The 15,927-nt window shown below is 49.6% G+C and overlaps 3 protein-coding genes across 3 annotated transcripts; 2 read left to right on the forward strand and 1 right to left on the reverse strand.

Moving 5' to 3' along the window:
* Positions 1-2,054: 2,054 nt before the first annotated feature.
* On the reverse strand, positions 2,055-3,208 carry COL26b_011584 (uncharacterized protein; the record flags this gene model as incomplete). The annotated part of the gene is made up of 3 exons (XM_053184248.1): positions 2,055-2,071; positions 2,118-2,916; positions 2,978-3,208. 3 exons carry the CDS (start codon positions 3,206-3,208, stop codon positions 2,055-2,057), a joined length of 1,047 nt encoding a protein of 348 aa, XP_053031813.1.
* A 1,255-nt stretch (positions 3,209-4,463) lies between these two features.
* On the forward strand, positions 4,464-6,275 carry COL26b_011585 (uncharacterized protein; the record flags this gene model as incomplete). Its single annotated transcript, XM_053184249.1, has 2 exons — positions 4,464-4,966; positions 5,027-6,275. The coding sequence occupies 2 exons, from the start codon at positions 4,464-4,466 to the stop codon at positions 6,273-6,275; spliced, it is 1,752 nt and encodes a 583-aa protein (XP_053031814.1).
* A 1,810-nt stretch (positions 6,276-8,085) lies between these two features.
* Positions 8,086-8,533, forward strand: COL26b_011586 (uncharacterized protein; the record flags this gene model as incomplete). Its single annotated transcript, XM_053184250.1, has 2 exons — positions 8,086-8,287; positions 8,457-8,533. The coding sequence occupies 2 exons, from the start codon at positions 8,086-8,088 to the stop codon at positions 8,531-8,533; spliced, it is 279 nt and encodes a 92-aa protein (XP_053031815.1).
* Between the last annotated feature and the right edge of the window lie 7,394 nt (positions 8,534-15,927).

Consider the following 15,927-nt stretch of genomic DNA (forward strand, 5'->3'; position numbering starts at 1 on the left):
AAACTAGACGGGTAAGCGTATAAATACAGCTCAACGTTTCATGCAGCTAAATTGTTAGAGAAGATCAAATGTGACCAACGAAAATCTGGTTGCGTCCGCTGCGAGGAATATGGCTCGAATTGTCCTGGATACCCGTTGAACGTGCGCTGGGCCCCAGCTAACCAACTTCATGCGAAAAGATCAGCTCCGCCAAGAAGCCCGGAAGGAATGAATGACAGCAATCAAAGACCCAAAAATACTTCGAGCCTCCCGTCTACCGAGCCATCAGCCGTTTCGCCTCCCGATGGAGTCAGTGATAGCAAGAGGAATGGTGATAGCCATGCTGATCTAAGTCTTTCACTCCTGAAAGACTTGGAATCGGTTCTACGCCCTGCTGATGGTTTTCTTGGATGTCAGAACCCATCATGGCTATCTTTTGAAGAAACAGTAAATCATGTGGTTAGCTCAGATCATCAGTTTTCGACGTCGTCATCCCCATTCGAGTTTCCCGACTTCAACTACACAGGCAGTCTAGATTACCTGTTTGTGGAGGCCCCGGATGGAGATCCATCAAGCGGCCATCGGTGTCTAGAGCCTGACGATCTTCTCCAAAGCTCAGACAGCGTTTCTCAGAATCCGCTAGGCTGGCCCCGCAGACTGACCAACCTCCCCACGGCTCTGTCAGACTATTTCATGCAAGAAGTGATACCACTTTATTGTACTTGGGATAGCAAGCATAACTATATGCGGATCCTGATGGAGAGCTCTTGGCAATCGTCGGAAGTGCTCTTCCATACAATGCAGAGTATGGCTGCGGCTTGCTTGATGAAAAGCTTCCCTGAACTCGGTTGTGTCGCTGTAAGGGAGAGGAATCTTGCTCTTCAAGTCTTCGATAACGGGTATGCATCTTCTGTTTGGCATCAACAAGACATCAATCTCATGTCTGGATTATTGCTGGGACACACTGCAAGCTGGCATGACCCTTCAGACCTGGAATTGGAGAAGTTCACAGCCACGCAAGACACACTCCGAAACTGGGTGCCAGATTCCAAGACGGCTGTTACATTCCGTTTCTTTAAATCTGCAGTCGAGTACTGGGAACTGCTTCTATCATTTTTCATTGAAACCTGCTCAACTACAGTTGATTCACCCGGCTTCATAGGCCCGCCACAACCGTGTGGCAATCTACCCCACCCTTTCACAGGCATATCCGACGATACAATGAGCTTGTTAGCCCGCGTGGGAAGACTGATTCATGACCACCGGAGGAAAAAAGCTTCAAGCGGGTTTATCTCAGAAGAACTTCTCGACTCGTTCAGAAAGGATATCCGCCAGGCTCGGCAAGTCGAACGGAGACTGCTAGCTCACAAGAGACCCAAAATTTCCGAAATGGTCGATCCGGAAGATCCGCGAACTACTCTAGCTCATCTGTCCAAGTTAGACGAAGCCTATATCTGTTCAGGACTGCTGCAATTATATCGCGTCTTTCCAGACTTGTTGTCTGACAGATATAACCCATGGAATGCTGTTGACCTCTACGACGCTCCGCCACCCTGCAAGAGGCCAACAGAAACAGAGAGAAACGCATGGCTGACGAGCTTGACCATGTATACACTTGATCTGCTCCGAGACATTCCGTTCGAGTCTCGAACTCGATGTGTTCAGCCTTTCATCTTCGTAGCTGTTGCCGGCGAACTTCGCGTTGGCACTCAAGCAGTCCTATCGATGGACGCTGATAACGAGGAAGCTCGATTTCATGGCAATGACGCAATAAGAATAGCAACCGCGCGAAACTTCATTACAGCAAGGCTTTCAGCGTACCGTAATGTCCTGCCTTTGCGAAAGGTGATGAACATCTCGGAATTGGTGCATCACACTTGGGCAGCGCTAGATTCGGGGAAGAAGAATGTGTATTGGTTGGACGTTTGCGTAGAGAAAAGGCTGAGTACCCTCTTTGGATAGACGCCCGATATACAACCAACACGCTGTCTGGTTTAAAATATACCAAATTGACACTTCCTACTATTTCGACTCTCTTGCTAACGAAATCCATCTATCAAGTGCTTTCTCGAGGGTCAAGGCTTGCTCAAACCTGGTCTCTGTGATCAAAAATACCTTCGGAAGCCACTCAGGCACACCTTCGCCAGCAATCATCTTCACAAGTGCCTCGCCTGATAGCCAGGCCTTGTCCATACCGTATCCATTGTATCCTCCGCAAATCCACTCGGCGTCGCTACTCTCACGACCTGAAGCGGACCCTGGAATCTTTCCGATCAAGGGTAACCCATCCGATGTATGACATTGAAGTCCGGTCCACATCCCCCGAATCTCGGGTTCCTCTCCCTGGGGCCATCCCTTGAAAAAGTAATTAGGAAGCAACCTCGCCAGATCCTTCATAGCCTGACCGGGCACCGACGTGTCATCAGACGAGAGTGTGCCGAAAATGCTCGAGCTTCCCCCTCCAACCCAAATGTCTCCCGTCAACCCGTTCTGTTGCAAGTAGTACAGGCCGCCATCATACAATCCTGTGTTGTGATCCAACGTAGGCTTATTCAGCAAGCTCCAGGAGGCGCTGTTCCCGACATTCTCCAGATGTTTGCCGGCTTTCTGGACTGACATCGTGCCTCTGTACGGGTACATCTTACCTCTTAGAGGCTTCAGAAGATGCGAAGCGTTGGCGTTGGTGCAGTGAATGACTTGTTTTGCATGCACAGTTCCTCGAGGAGTTGTAATCTTGTACTTATATGTCGTGTTGGCTGTCTCTTCTTGAGGAGAGGAAGACTGGGAAATGGCGGTAACTGGAGTGTTCGTTTCGATGGACAGGCGATTGGGATACTGGCCCAGAAGACTTTCAAAGATTCCAGTGATCAATCGATATGGCCATATGGCACCTGCTTTGTGAACGATCGTGCCAAATCCAACCTTGACATTCCATTCCTGAGAGAACATTCATCAGTGTCCGTGATCGTCAATATCGACTGATGTGTAGAAGACAAACCTTGATCAACTCCTTCTGCTCGAAAACCTTGTGAAGATATCTGTGCTCTGGAAACGCTTCGCGGAATTCCTCCAACGAGCTCAGTGATTCAAGCCACGCGAACTCGGTCTCAGGTACCATAACTTTGACCAGATCTCGAATTTCGCTCTCTGTCTGGATCTCCGGTCCCATATCTCTTACCATGTCCATCACACGCTCAATATTCATCAGGCTAAATCGAGCCATCTCCATCGCAGTCGCTGTGCCAAAGCGTTCGACCAGACCCGCGAACGTATGTCCGACGGGACTGACGAGCTGGCCCCCATTACGGCCCGTGGCACCGCTGCAAAGATTCCGAGCTTCTAGGACAACAACTTGGCTTGGATTATCACCGGAGCCTAAGACCTCGTTTTCCAATAGGCCCTTTGTGACGCTGCACCCAGTGATCCCTGAGCCTATGACAACGAAGTCGGCGTAGCTAGGGAGATTGGTGGACTGAACAGTTGCCAAGGTGGGGTGAGGGGGTTCTTGCCAGAGTGAAATCGATGGATTAGGCCTCGGAAGTAGAGGGTCAGCCACAAGGCACGCGGTCAGTCTCTCAATGAAGTCTTTCGGCATTGAGTCTTGCGGTTGGAGGCCTTTGGCGACAGCCAAGAGCCGGTCCTTCGCCTTCCGAGTTCTCGTATCAGCCATACTTTTGCCTGGCCCAGCGGCGACTCTCGATACAGCAAAGTATAAAATCAAATCGTATTCGGAATCAAATAGGTAATTATGAATTCTGCAGAACACATTGGCGACGCATGTTTTAATTTATTTCATCGGCGTCCGCCTGCACGCTGACTTGTATGTCTTGCGACGCGCGTGTGTCATTTCCCCTCCTCGGCAACTTGTCCAAGCTGTCACTCGCTCTTGCAACCATTGCGTACTGAGAATTCTCAAAATCAACGGCAGTCAAACTCCGAGCTTGTGCCAAGTCTAGTTGCTTTCCATAAGAGGCGGATGAATACGATCTGAGCCGTGGTTTATCGGCTATCCCAACTAGGAAATCGAATACGATCTAATCTTCAGGGGTCGTCAGCTCCCACTTCCAACTGGCCAATTTGCGTCCCCACTCCAGATGCTATTAATGGACCCCTCCGTCTTGCTACTGTGTTATCGCATTCTAGCAAAGGTCACACCAGATAGAAGTGCTGTGATGATATCGGGTGATATGTTATCTTAGTTGTTATGCATAGGTCGGTTGGTGCTGTCATGGGTCACGACTTGAGATAGGAAGGCTCATCCGATATACGGTATCACAGATTCTTGCCGTGGGAATGAACGGTACTTGCCTGGATTCTCTCATAAGTTGGCCACTGCCACCATCGCAACAGGTGTTAGCTAAAACTTAAGAGTCGCATCGCTTGTAAAGCCCCTCCCAAACGCTTGGATTTTGTGCCGCTCTTTCAAATTTCTCTCTTTGATTACCATATGCCAGCGACCCTCCTCGCCAAATCCATCTGCGAGAATGGCAGGACCGGCAGTGAAAGACGCCATCGCAGATGACAGCTCATCTACCCGCCTGGGCCAAACATCCGAGGCCACGATTCCCCAAACACAACGGGGTCTCTCTCCACGCCATGTTCAGCTCATGACAATTGCCGGAGGCATTGGCGTCGGCCTCTTCGTGGGCGTGGGCGGCGTCCTGTCCAAGGCGGGACCCCTGCCTCTCATTATCGGGTACATCATCTACGGCGTGGGGTTCATATGGCCCACCACCCTGAACGTTGCTGAGATGGTGGCTTGGCTGCCGATCAGAGGCTCAATCTACGAGCTTGCCGCTCGCTTCGTGGATCCCGCACTCGGCTTCGCCATGGGATGGACCTATTTCTTCGCCGGCGCTATGCTTGTTTGTACGGAATATTCAGCGGTCGCCACAGTCATGGGTTATTGGAACGTCGACGTCAATCCAGCAGTGTGGATTGCCATGGTTCTGGCAGTATGCTACTTCCTGAACATGGCAGCTGTCAAGTAAGTGAAGGCTGGTGAAATTCTGACACGAGAAACTCTATTTGCTAATTAGCCTGACAGATGGTTCGGCGAAAGTGAGTTTGTCATGGGCTCGACTAAGGTCCTCCTGCTTCTCGGCCTTATGATGGCGACCTTCATAACCATGGTGGGCGGGAATCCGAAGCACGATGCCTATGGCTTTCGAAACTGGTCTAATGGAAACTTCGCGCACGCTTACTATGCAGATGGAGCCACTGGCGTTTTCCTCAGCGTCTGTATATCAGTGCGCTACGCTGCTTTCACAATCGGTGGACCAGATACCATATCTCTCGCAGCTGGAGAAATTCAGAACCCGCGAAAGACCATCCCGCGAGTCTCCAAGATGATCATCAATCGCATCTTGTTTTTCTACATTTTTGGTATTCTCGCGGTTGGCATAATATGCAATTCGCGCGATGAACGCCTCCTGGGCGCGATCGATTCCGGCGATGCTGGAGCCGCCGCGTCACCATGGGTTTTGGGACTCCTCAGCCATGGCATCTCAGGGTTTCTGCCAGGACTAATCAACTTTCTCATCTTACTTTCGGGTTGGTCCTGTGGAAACGCCTTTCTCTACTCATCTAGTCGCACCCTCTACTCTCTTGCTCAGGATGGACAAGCACCCAAGATCTTTCTGAGATGCACCAAGAGCGGGGTACCATGGGTCTGTGTGACAGCAGTCACTCTCATCTCTCTTCTGTCATTTTTGGTTGCGTCGAATGAAGCAAGTGAGGTTTTCTCTTGGTTCTTGGAGTTGACAACCGTCTCACTGGTCGTCAATTTCACCTGCATGTCCTGGGTCTTTCTTGGTTGGCGCCGAGCTTTGAAAGCCCAAGGAATTCGCCAAATCAGCACGAGCAAGAAGAGTTGGCTGGCCTCATTACTTGACAGAGACAACAGCGCGGAATCGGTCACGCAGACGGAGACAATCATCTTCCCCTACATTGCACCCGGTGCTTCCTGGACTCCCTATTTGTGCATGATCCTGGGTTCGATCATCTCTTTGTTCATTGGGTTCGACATATTCTCCCCGTGGTCTACAAAAGGGTTCATTACAAGCTATTTTGGTCTTGGTTGGTTTGTTGGCATGTTCGTGTTTTGGAAGATATACAAGCGCACAAGCTTTGTTGATCCCGGATCTGTAGATATTTACGCCGAGGGACGAAAGCAAGCGGTTGATCACGAATGCCGCCTCTGGGAAGAAGGTCTGCAGGAGGAGCATCGAAACGAAGAGCTTGTGAAGAAGAATGTAATCCTGAGAACATGGGATAAGGTTTGGGGAGATGACTAGGAAGATTTTGAAGACAAAGCATGGGTGTTATTGGAATAGCTGCAGATCTTTGCCACATACCACAAACAGCGTCTAGGTTCTGTGGTTATCTACCGGAAGATTCAACGTTGTTTTGTGGCGATATTCCAATCTGCAAGTGCCATATGTACACATTCCAGAATAACAGCAACGGACCGGGCATGTCAATGAGCGTTCTAAGCATAGAAATGTATTGCTAAGTCAAAATTTATTGCTTTCATGCAACGACCTAGTGGCAAGGCGTGGTGTCCAAGTCCGTAGACCAGCTATTACGCGGCACAACAAACTACGCAGGGCATCCTCCGCCGTTGTACGCGGTGCAAACAGCCCTGAATCTCTCATTCGGCTGGTCAATACCCTGGAACGTGTTCTTGCACTGCTCATCGGTCCACGCAGCGCTAGTCTTGCACTGTTCGAAGAGGTCTCTTAGCACTGACACCTTTTTTGGCCGTAAAACCAAGGTGAAAAAGTTGGCACATTGGCAGGATGACACGTACAACATTGTAATTTCCGGCAGAGTTGTAGCAGATTGTTCCACCGACCTCATCGCAAAGTCGAATAGCAGCAATGACGGCATTTCCGTTGTTGGCGACCTGGCAGTGGCAAGAAAACTGGCAAGCTACGAGCGGCATCCTTGGAATCGGTCAACACATGTTTCATTGTCTGCTGCGGGATGCATTCTCACCATGCCGCGGCAACGAGACCGACGATGTTGAACTTCATTTTAGGAGCTGAATCTGAGATGGGGAGAGGTAAGGGTTAGAAAATGAGTCGAGGGCTTGGGATGGTTGAGGGAATTTGGTCACGAAGTTGGTGAGAGGTAATCCTTTTGTATACACTTCAAACACGAATGATTCCACGGATATTCCTACTTCACGCCATCCTTCCATTCAGTCACCTAAACATGCGTTACTCCTGGGAACTCATGACTCGGAAAACTCACCTCTCGCCTCCGAGGACTCCGAGTCAAAATAGTGATTTGAGAGAAAGGCCGAGGCGGCACTTGGCGCCAAGTTATGGACGGCAACAATCAAGTCTCAACGACGGACCCAGTCGTGCATCGGCTGCATTGGATCTAACAGAAGGCAACTTGAAGACTTTCGAAAGTTTTGAGGTTTCTCAGAAGAGAGACAGAACGCTTGATTGGTTGGAGTACGTCGGGTAAGGCCCGTGCAGTCTTAATTAATTATAGTTGTGCTAGTTTCCATTCACGGCATCCCACCACGTTGAACACGTCCCTCGGAAAGACAATCATGAACTACGGAGACGTCGCCAAGAGCGCAGATCAACAACCAGATCGAATGACAAACCAAGAGTCTGTCAAAGAGCGGTGTAATACCCATCGATGATCAATTGAATCCGAAACGGATACCACGGAAAGTTTGCAAAGCAAGCTTAGAGCGCTGGGAATTTAAGAGAGTTTTTGTTTTATCAACCATGGCGTCCAAACCCGTCTAGTTTAGAGACCATCTCAGCCTGATCAGACTTCGTTCAATCCATTCTCCCTTCTCGGGCACAAATGCCAGGCTGTGATTGGCGATCAGTCGGTTGAACACGAGCTCATCAGCCTCATTCTGGAATTATGCCAAGATGCCGAGTTTTGTGATCCAAATCAGACTGTGCCTTCTCGTCCGAAGAGCCCGCTTCCTGAGGTCGAGCTTTTGCTCCGACATCGACAACTATTAATACTCCGGAGGTTTCCATGATGATCAACCTATTTTCTTGCATCAAAAATTTGCGGTCTCATTGAATTGAAAACTTCATCTCAAACCCCTTTTCTTTCGCCATCAACATGCGGATCAACTTCAACGCCGTGTCTCTCCTGGCCATCGCCATGCCCTTGGTAGCCGCCGCACCTTCTGAGGGAAACGTTGACGCCAGTCTTGCCAAGAGGCAGAGGCAGTACCAGTGCGAGACTTCCAACGATCTTGGTGCCTGCAACAGCGCCATCACCAAACTTCGAGGCCATGAGGCCAGAGGCTGTGACGTCTGGTGTGAGTTCTGGCTCCTGCAGTGTGTGATCATGGTGCTTACTGAATCCTGCCGTAGCCTGCATTGGAGCTTTTGCCGCGGTCATTCCGACTTGCGCAGCTGCTGTTGACGAGCTTTTTCTCAGTAAGCCAAAACTCCATATTTTATGGGACTGAAAACTGACATGTCTAGACCCGGTGGCTGATCTCGCCTGCCTTGGGGCTGTTGCCAACTTCCAGGGCCCTTGCAAGGACTGCGAGCCTTTTTAGATATTGACTGGCTACATGGATAATTGTGGCTTTGATGGCAGGATGGAATTTGTATTCTCAAGAACCCGGCGCGCTCACATTACTGGTATGGTGTCAATACAGGACACTGGTGTGCTTGCTTGTCATCGCTGTTTTTGCAGGCTTCTTCCTTCGTTCTCTTAATTCTATTATCGTTCTGCATGTCACGCCATCTGGTGGTGTTGCTGCCCCTGGGAAGCGAGCGCCGGTTGCCTCAAGCGGCGAAAAGTCCCCACTTCTCGGCTCTGTCGTGGTCGTGGAGGAGTCTGTACTTGGCCAGGTAAATTTATAAATTCATTCAAATTGCCTGATGAACTGGAGAGTAGCGAGAAGAAGCTCGCAAAGGAATCGAGTCGGAACCTGCCCTGATACTCTTCGCTCGACGCGCCATTGGCGGCGGTGGTGGCGGTGGTGGTGGTGGCGGTGGTCGTCGTAGTAGTGGTGGTGGATGCCCCATTTGAGGTGGCGGTGGCGGTGGTCGTGGAACTCTCATTCCCATGTTGCTGTAATAGTTCTTATGTTCAGCATGTCGACCAGGTCTTTTTAGAATCCCAGGCCGTCTGCCGGACATTCTCCTGGGGAGGCTGCGACCAGAATTGCCGTTAAAGCTTTCATTGAAGCCATCCTGTTAACCAAATTAGTACAAACCGGCGGTGAAACGTCGAGGTAACAGTTGCGGCGTTCACGTACATGGGCATTATTGCTATTTTCGTAAGCAGTGTAAGTAACACCCGGACTGGTGTTCTGAGGTGATGAAAAGGCATCGCGTGTATAACCCCGGAAATGGTATTCTTCGTCTTCATTTGGAATAACAGGAGTCCGCTCATCGGCAACTGTTGTTTTTGGCACTGCATCGCTTAGTTGGAACTCTTGCCTGCGCAGTTGACATAAAGCTAGGCGAGCCGCTTGTGCACGATCCCCACCAGTATTGTCTCTCGAAATAGTACGATCGACCTCAACAAAGCCCGAGACGTCTCCTAGGCGGCTAAGCGGTGAGGCGGGGCTGAATGAGCCGGACGTGTAAATACGTTGTTGGGGGTTTTCTCGGAGGGCTGAGACGATCCAACGGCCCAGAAACCTAGAACGCAGCTCGACCGGGCTATGGGACGAATTCGTCAAGCGGCCTAACGAACTCGAACTCTCTCGTTTTGATACCCTATTGGTATTTAAAGAGCGGTTTCTCGGCTGCGAGAACGTGTTGTTTTCATGTGATTTGAACTCGGTAGTCTTTTTCTGGCTCATGCTGTGTTTCATGTTGATATCATCCAGACGTGGTGCTACGTACGGAAGGATTTGAAAGCACTTCTGCTGCCGTCTGCACGCCTTCTCAGTGCTTGGTTGAGGAGTAGCGTCTGAGGCTCGATCCTGGTCCCGTCAAGACCTCTACACTAGATTTCCTCCACCAAGTGTGCCTTTTCTTCAGTGTGACAGCCCTTAGGTATTCGTTCTTTTGGTTTCTGATGTCGGGTTAGGGAAGGTATCGCTAAATGGCTTCGAAACTTGCTGCAAAGGTTTGGTGCTCCTTCGCAAAATCATGGCGTTATTCGATTCAGTTGTGCCCGTATCGATGCACATGCTAAGTCGGTAGGTTATTCTGTAGCCACTTAGCCTTCGAGATCACATCTATTTGCGTTATGAAGGTACCATATGTTTCTGTCTGGAACACTTTATAACGGTGGCGCTCGCCCCGTACGGTCCGCAATCAATATCCACCAAGGGCCAAGATAGCGAAGTGCGGTGACGAGTACGCTGGACCGATCGGATTGGTAGAACGTGAAGACTGTCGAGGACGGTCTGAGATCGTCATAACGATAACACCGGCTGCACGCGTGGATCACGAGCCCACGAGCAGAAACATTTGCAGAAACTCCTCTGATACTGGTAAAATGTCGTGCGGTAATCATGCGAAGTAGAGATTCATTAGGCGTCGTCGTGTTCCAAGTAGCCGAAAACGATTCTCTACAACAATGGCCTACTGGTCAGCAGATCGACATAAACATTCCGGAATAATGTTTTTACACCAGCTGCATGAACAGCGCGCTCTCTCTCGCCTGCAGCTATGCGGCACATTTGTGTGCATCCGCTCCGGCACGTGCTCCTATGGGAGGCCGACACGATAGGCGCCCAAGGCTTGGCTTAGGCACATCATGTAGCACAACACGACAAACGGGTTGCGGATATCCGCAAAACCTCTCAACTTCAACCGCGGTCTGAGGCTCAAAATGACGGGTTCAGACAGGCCTCACAAGAGGCCACGGGTCTCGCAATCATCGCAACGTCGCCAGTCTGCTTCGAATTCACCGAAAAATCACGAAAGTCGATCTAGCCGTAGAGACAAGCGTCAACTCCCGTTAACCTCCTCGGTCCCATCCAGTCGCGAAGCGACCCCTGATGATCCGGGATCAGGTAAGTGAGCACACAAGACCTTGATTGAAACTGACACATGGATGGCGGCAGATTCAGAGGCTTGCGAACAACAACCAAAGTACTACCCTCATACCACAATTGACTGGCGACGCGAGCTGTGCCAGCTACTCGATCTATTGCCAGACAAGACAGACGAAGAGCTATTGAAAGCGATACAATTTGCCTCGAAAACACTGAGAGAGGCTGAAAGGCTTAGATACACGGTTTCGAAACACCATGGTCCACTGAGATGGGAGATCATCAACAAGATTTGGTGTCGTGAGGCCAGATCAGAGATTCTCTACCTAGACGAGCCCTGGGTAGTAGAAAGCGGTCAATACAAAGCTCATCTCAGAGGAAGTCGCAAGGTTTCTCATCTTGAACTTCATCTGGAAAGAAACAAGGAAATAAAATTCATTGTTTACCGCAACTTCGAATGTTGCGGGCAGCCTCCGCCAAGGAATTAGTTGAAAGCCTGAGAGCAATGGCCGAGTTAGCGTTGGCCAATATCCAGCATCCCAAGTTCAACAGACGACTACATGATGACGAGGCCATAGCTTTTCCGTATCTGTGGTGGTTTCATCGCCGAACTGAGATTGGAATTGCTATTCAAAGTCTCGATACCGAATTCCGAACTCATGTGGCCTTAGTAGAGCAGTACATACAAGATCGACTGGGACAAGACTGGCGCAAGGTCGACTCATGGCTTATGGAAGGCAGAATTACTGCCAAGTACCTCGAATACCTTTTTGTACGCTTTTCTTGGCCGATTCTAGGCTATGCTAATATTCGCAGGTTCCCGAAGGGATCTTGGTGTCCAAGGCTGAAGGGGTCGAACGCCATCAGCTCCGAGGAGTCGTTGTCACCGACTGGATCCACGTAGACCCATCCGACCCACGAGATTTTGCAACCATCAATGTCACTTCATGGGACTTTGGGGGCTCCTTCTTCAGAACTGAAGAAAAGGCATCCTTTGCATCCCTTCCAACAGCGAAAACGGACGGATCCTTTGCCATTCAGGATCTTTTCCCAGCTTATCCAATCAGGTATGCGACTCCAGAAATCGTCGAGCGGTTAAAACAACGCGGGGAAATGATTTGGAGATGTCGCTTTCAACATTACGTATCATACACTGGCTTCGCCGGTGATGGCATGCAACCTTCAGTATGACATCAATTTTGTTATGACAGGGTCTATTAATTACTGACTAGAGTTTGACCACGACCAGGCCGAATCACGATTCATGATAGACTTCAGCACCTTCAACCAGATGCACCCTCAAAGGAAAAAGAAGCCAAGTGCGATTATTCTTGGGGATGAAGATATGTCCCAGGATGAGCCTAACCTCGGTGATGCTTTCTTCATGTGTCTTCCTGCCAAAACGGTTGGGTTGAACATGCACAAGAAGGAGTGGGGTAAGTTCCACAACATGAAAGGAATGAATAAGGTTGACGGCTACATGCAGTTGATTTGGAAGCCGACTTCCTAGAAGATGTGCGGTGGAATGATGAAGCCTTTAAGCATTTGGTGATTGACTCTAACACCAAAGAGCTAGTACAGGCAGTGATCACCACTCAACTCAAAGCTGAAGAGAACACAGATCTTATTCGGGGGAAAGGAAATGGGTTGTTCATACTACTGCATGGGTACGTAAACAGACTAAGCCGTTCAACACAGCCCGACACCTTCTAACAGCATTCAAGGGGCCGGGGAACTGGGAAGACCTTGACAGCTGAAAGGTTTGTGATCAATGACCAGCTGGAGTTTCATGCTCCATATCTAACATTCGCAGTGTGGCCGAGATTGCCAAGAAGCCACTGTACAGAGTCACCTGTGGAGATATTGGAACTTCAGCGGAGATAGTGGAGAAGGTGAGTGCCAATTCTTAAAGGAAGTGCTGGATATTAATGCAGCCATGTAGTATCTGGAGTCCGTCCTGCTGCTTGGAAAAACTTGGGGATGCGGTAACACATCCCAAAATTGGTTATATTATATTGGTGGTGCTGAATCTTGCAGTGGTCCTTCTAGACGAGGCGGATGTTTTCCTAGAGGAACGGTCGCTCAAGAATATTGAGAGAAATGCTCTTGTATCCGGTATGTCGTTAACACCTGTGCCCACTTATCTACTGGATGTCATATTCTCTGAGCTCACAAATTTGCAGTATTCCTTCGCGTCTTGGAATACTACGATGGTATGTCATCTGCTGATGAGATAGATATGATAAGATCGCTCACGTACTCTTGAGGTATCTTGATTTTGACGAGCAACCGGGTTGGAACGTTCGATGAAGCCTTCAAATCTCGCATCCAGCTCAATCTCAGGTATCAAAACTTGAATGAACAGCAACGTTTTCAGATCTGGACAAATTTTATAGATCGGATTGAGAAGCTCAATACCCAGAGAATTCCTTCAGGAGGCCTGTGCAAAGCCAACGTCGGTCAACAGCAAGACTTCGGAATAGACGCTGAGGAAATCCGCCATCATCTTACAGAACTGGCGAAAACAAACTTGAACGACCGAGAGATCCGAAACGCGATTTCGACTGCTCGTCAATTAGCCGTTTACAAGGGAAAGCCTCTAGGTTACCAGCATATCAATTCTGTGATCAAAGAGGCGACTAAGTTCGATGAGTACTTGCGAGAGATAAGCAAGGGCTACACAGCTGATGATATTCGGAGGGGTCGAGGCGAGCGATAGTCAGAATGATACAATGCTTCGGGTACCAAGTGCACTTTATTGATATTATTCGTGTGATTTGGGTTAACACTGTTGCTCGTCATCATCCATGAGTTCAAACTTTCAATAGTGTCACTGCCTCATTGTAAATCATGACGATTGGTCTGCAACCTTCAATGCGTAAGCAGCGGCAGGTCATTCGCCATTCGCTCCAGAGGTCACGTTACCAGGGCCTAACCGTAAGGCACCAAAGGAACGTGGCCTCCTGCAGCAATGGTCTACATCGGCCGTCTCCCAGCATTTGCCTATGAATCCATGCCCGCACGCAGCCTTGCGACATGACCCTTCATCCACGCAACGCTCTCGTACAGAAAGGTCTTTCTGCTATTCATTAGAACGGAGGCCGTCTTTGGTTTTGCCCAACGCCCCTTGAAGCTGTCTCATTTCCCCGGACACCTTAGCCACAGCAGCTCCCACCCCGATTTCAGCACTAAGCGAAAAAGGTCCGGCCGTCCCCGCAAGTTCGAACTTGTTCAAGGCGACGCGATATTAGTCGCCCACCTCGGAAACGGTCGAGGGCCGGAAATAGCCCATGCTGCTGCAATTAGTCCACTGGCTTCTGACAGTATATCTTGGCATGTTTCTGCTTTCGGAGACCGACCATGGACAACACACAACTCGCGGATAGGATCTACTTTAAACGCCGTCGTGGGTCAACATATGCAGCCGAAACAAGCTGTTCATTACACGATCTCAAGAGACCGCACAAATGACGGTGAATCTCGTAAAGTAGCGCAATTTGCGCCTGTGGCATCGAAGACGCGCTCTCTTGGGGCATCCCCTCAGGACAACTCGAACCCTTGGTTTCTCGGACTGCGCAGAAGAGTTTTACGTCGGAGAATACGTCCAGTGAAAGTCGACTTTACGCCACTACTCCAGAGGTGGTGTAAATATAAATTCCGTTCAGGAATGAAGCCGCACTTTCTGTCCAACATAGAGCCATCGAGTATTACGATCGGCAAAGAACTTCCGGGTCAGTCGGCCACAGATGCGGCTTCGGCATCGAGTGCTCAAAACCAGAAGATGGTTTCTAGCACATATCAACTCACAGACATAATCAGCTCGGGAAGGTCTTCAGCTCGTAAATTGGGCAAGTCAGTGAAGTCGGATCAGGCGGTATATTTGCCACGAAGGCAAAGCAAAGTTGCGTTCAGAAAACAACTGGAAGTCTCAGCACTCCATGACAGTTCTGCGACGTTAGTCGGCCCACTTCCTGAGGGTCCTGCAAGTTTGTGATTAGCTCGGACTCGGCTTCAGTACGGTGATATCTAGGACAAAAGAACCGGAGAGGTTTCGTTTTCTTTCTTTTCTCTGTTGGTGTGTAGTAGACAGTGCGCTCTTCGGGTTTTTCGGTACATCAGTAATTAGGTGAAACGCATGCGAATATAACTGCTTTCCCTTTACAAAAACCATTCTTGCAAGAAGGCTTTCGCACAAGCAGCTGCTGTGCAGGCTGCATACATCTGCCACTTTTTAGTTTTGTGGCTATCTGAGTAATCGCATACCCCTTTAATGACAACACACGGAAACTTGTCCCATACGCCTGCTCCCTCCATCTCAAAAGCAATTACATCATCATCCTTCGCAATGCGATCTCGATGCTCTCCTGACTTCATAACCTGATCGCCACAGCCTATCTGACCGAAATGGACCTCAGGAGGGAAAGTAGCTGATGTAATCTTGATTAAATCAAGTCGGCTTCGATAACTGAGCCGTTCTTGATCACATCCAAGGCTACTGCATGTGGCAGCTCGAGCATCGGAGCAAACATTGTCCGAGATAACGCATACGTCGCATGTTCCAGGGTCGTTGTGCTTGTGAACGTATGTCGCTTGAAACAGGCAGTCTTCAGAAGCACCCAAATATGCTGCGCCTGTTCCAAAAGCTTCGCGAAGGGTCTTTAGATGCGTTTCTATTCTTGCTTTCAGACGTGGCCGACCCATCCATCCCTTAATTTTATTGAGGAGACCCCTAATCTCGGGAGGTGGCTTCGCTAGGACTTCCTTCCGGATGAGTTTGTCAGCGTACCTTCTGCCGAAGTCGTAGGGCACCAAACCCTCGCTGATTATAATGTCACCGAGTATAATCTCTTTCTTATCGCCATAGAACGGGACAGCCCCGCAAACACCGACGACTAAGGCGAGTTTGACATTGGGGAAACTGCTTCGGCAGTTGGTCGCGACACTTGAAGCATTGCTTTTCCCCATACCGGGCATGTGCACAAGCACGACAG

Source organism: Colletotrichum chrysophilum, assembly GCF_026319265.1.
Source record: "Colletotrichum chrysophilum strain AFK26 chromosome Unknown scaffold_144, whole genome shotgun sequence".
Taxonomy (NCBI): domain Eukaryota; kingdom Fungi; phylum Ascomycota; class Sordariomycetes; order Glomerellales; family Glomerellaceae; genus Colletotrichum; species Colletotrichum chrysophilum.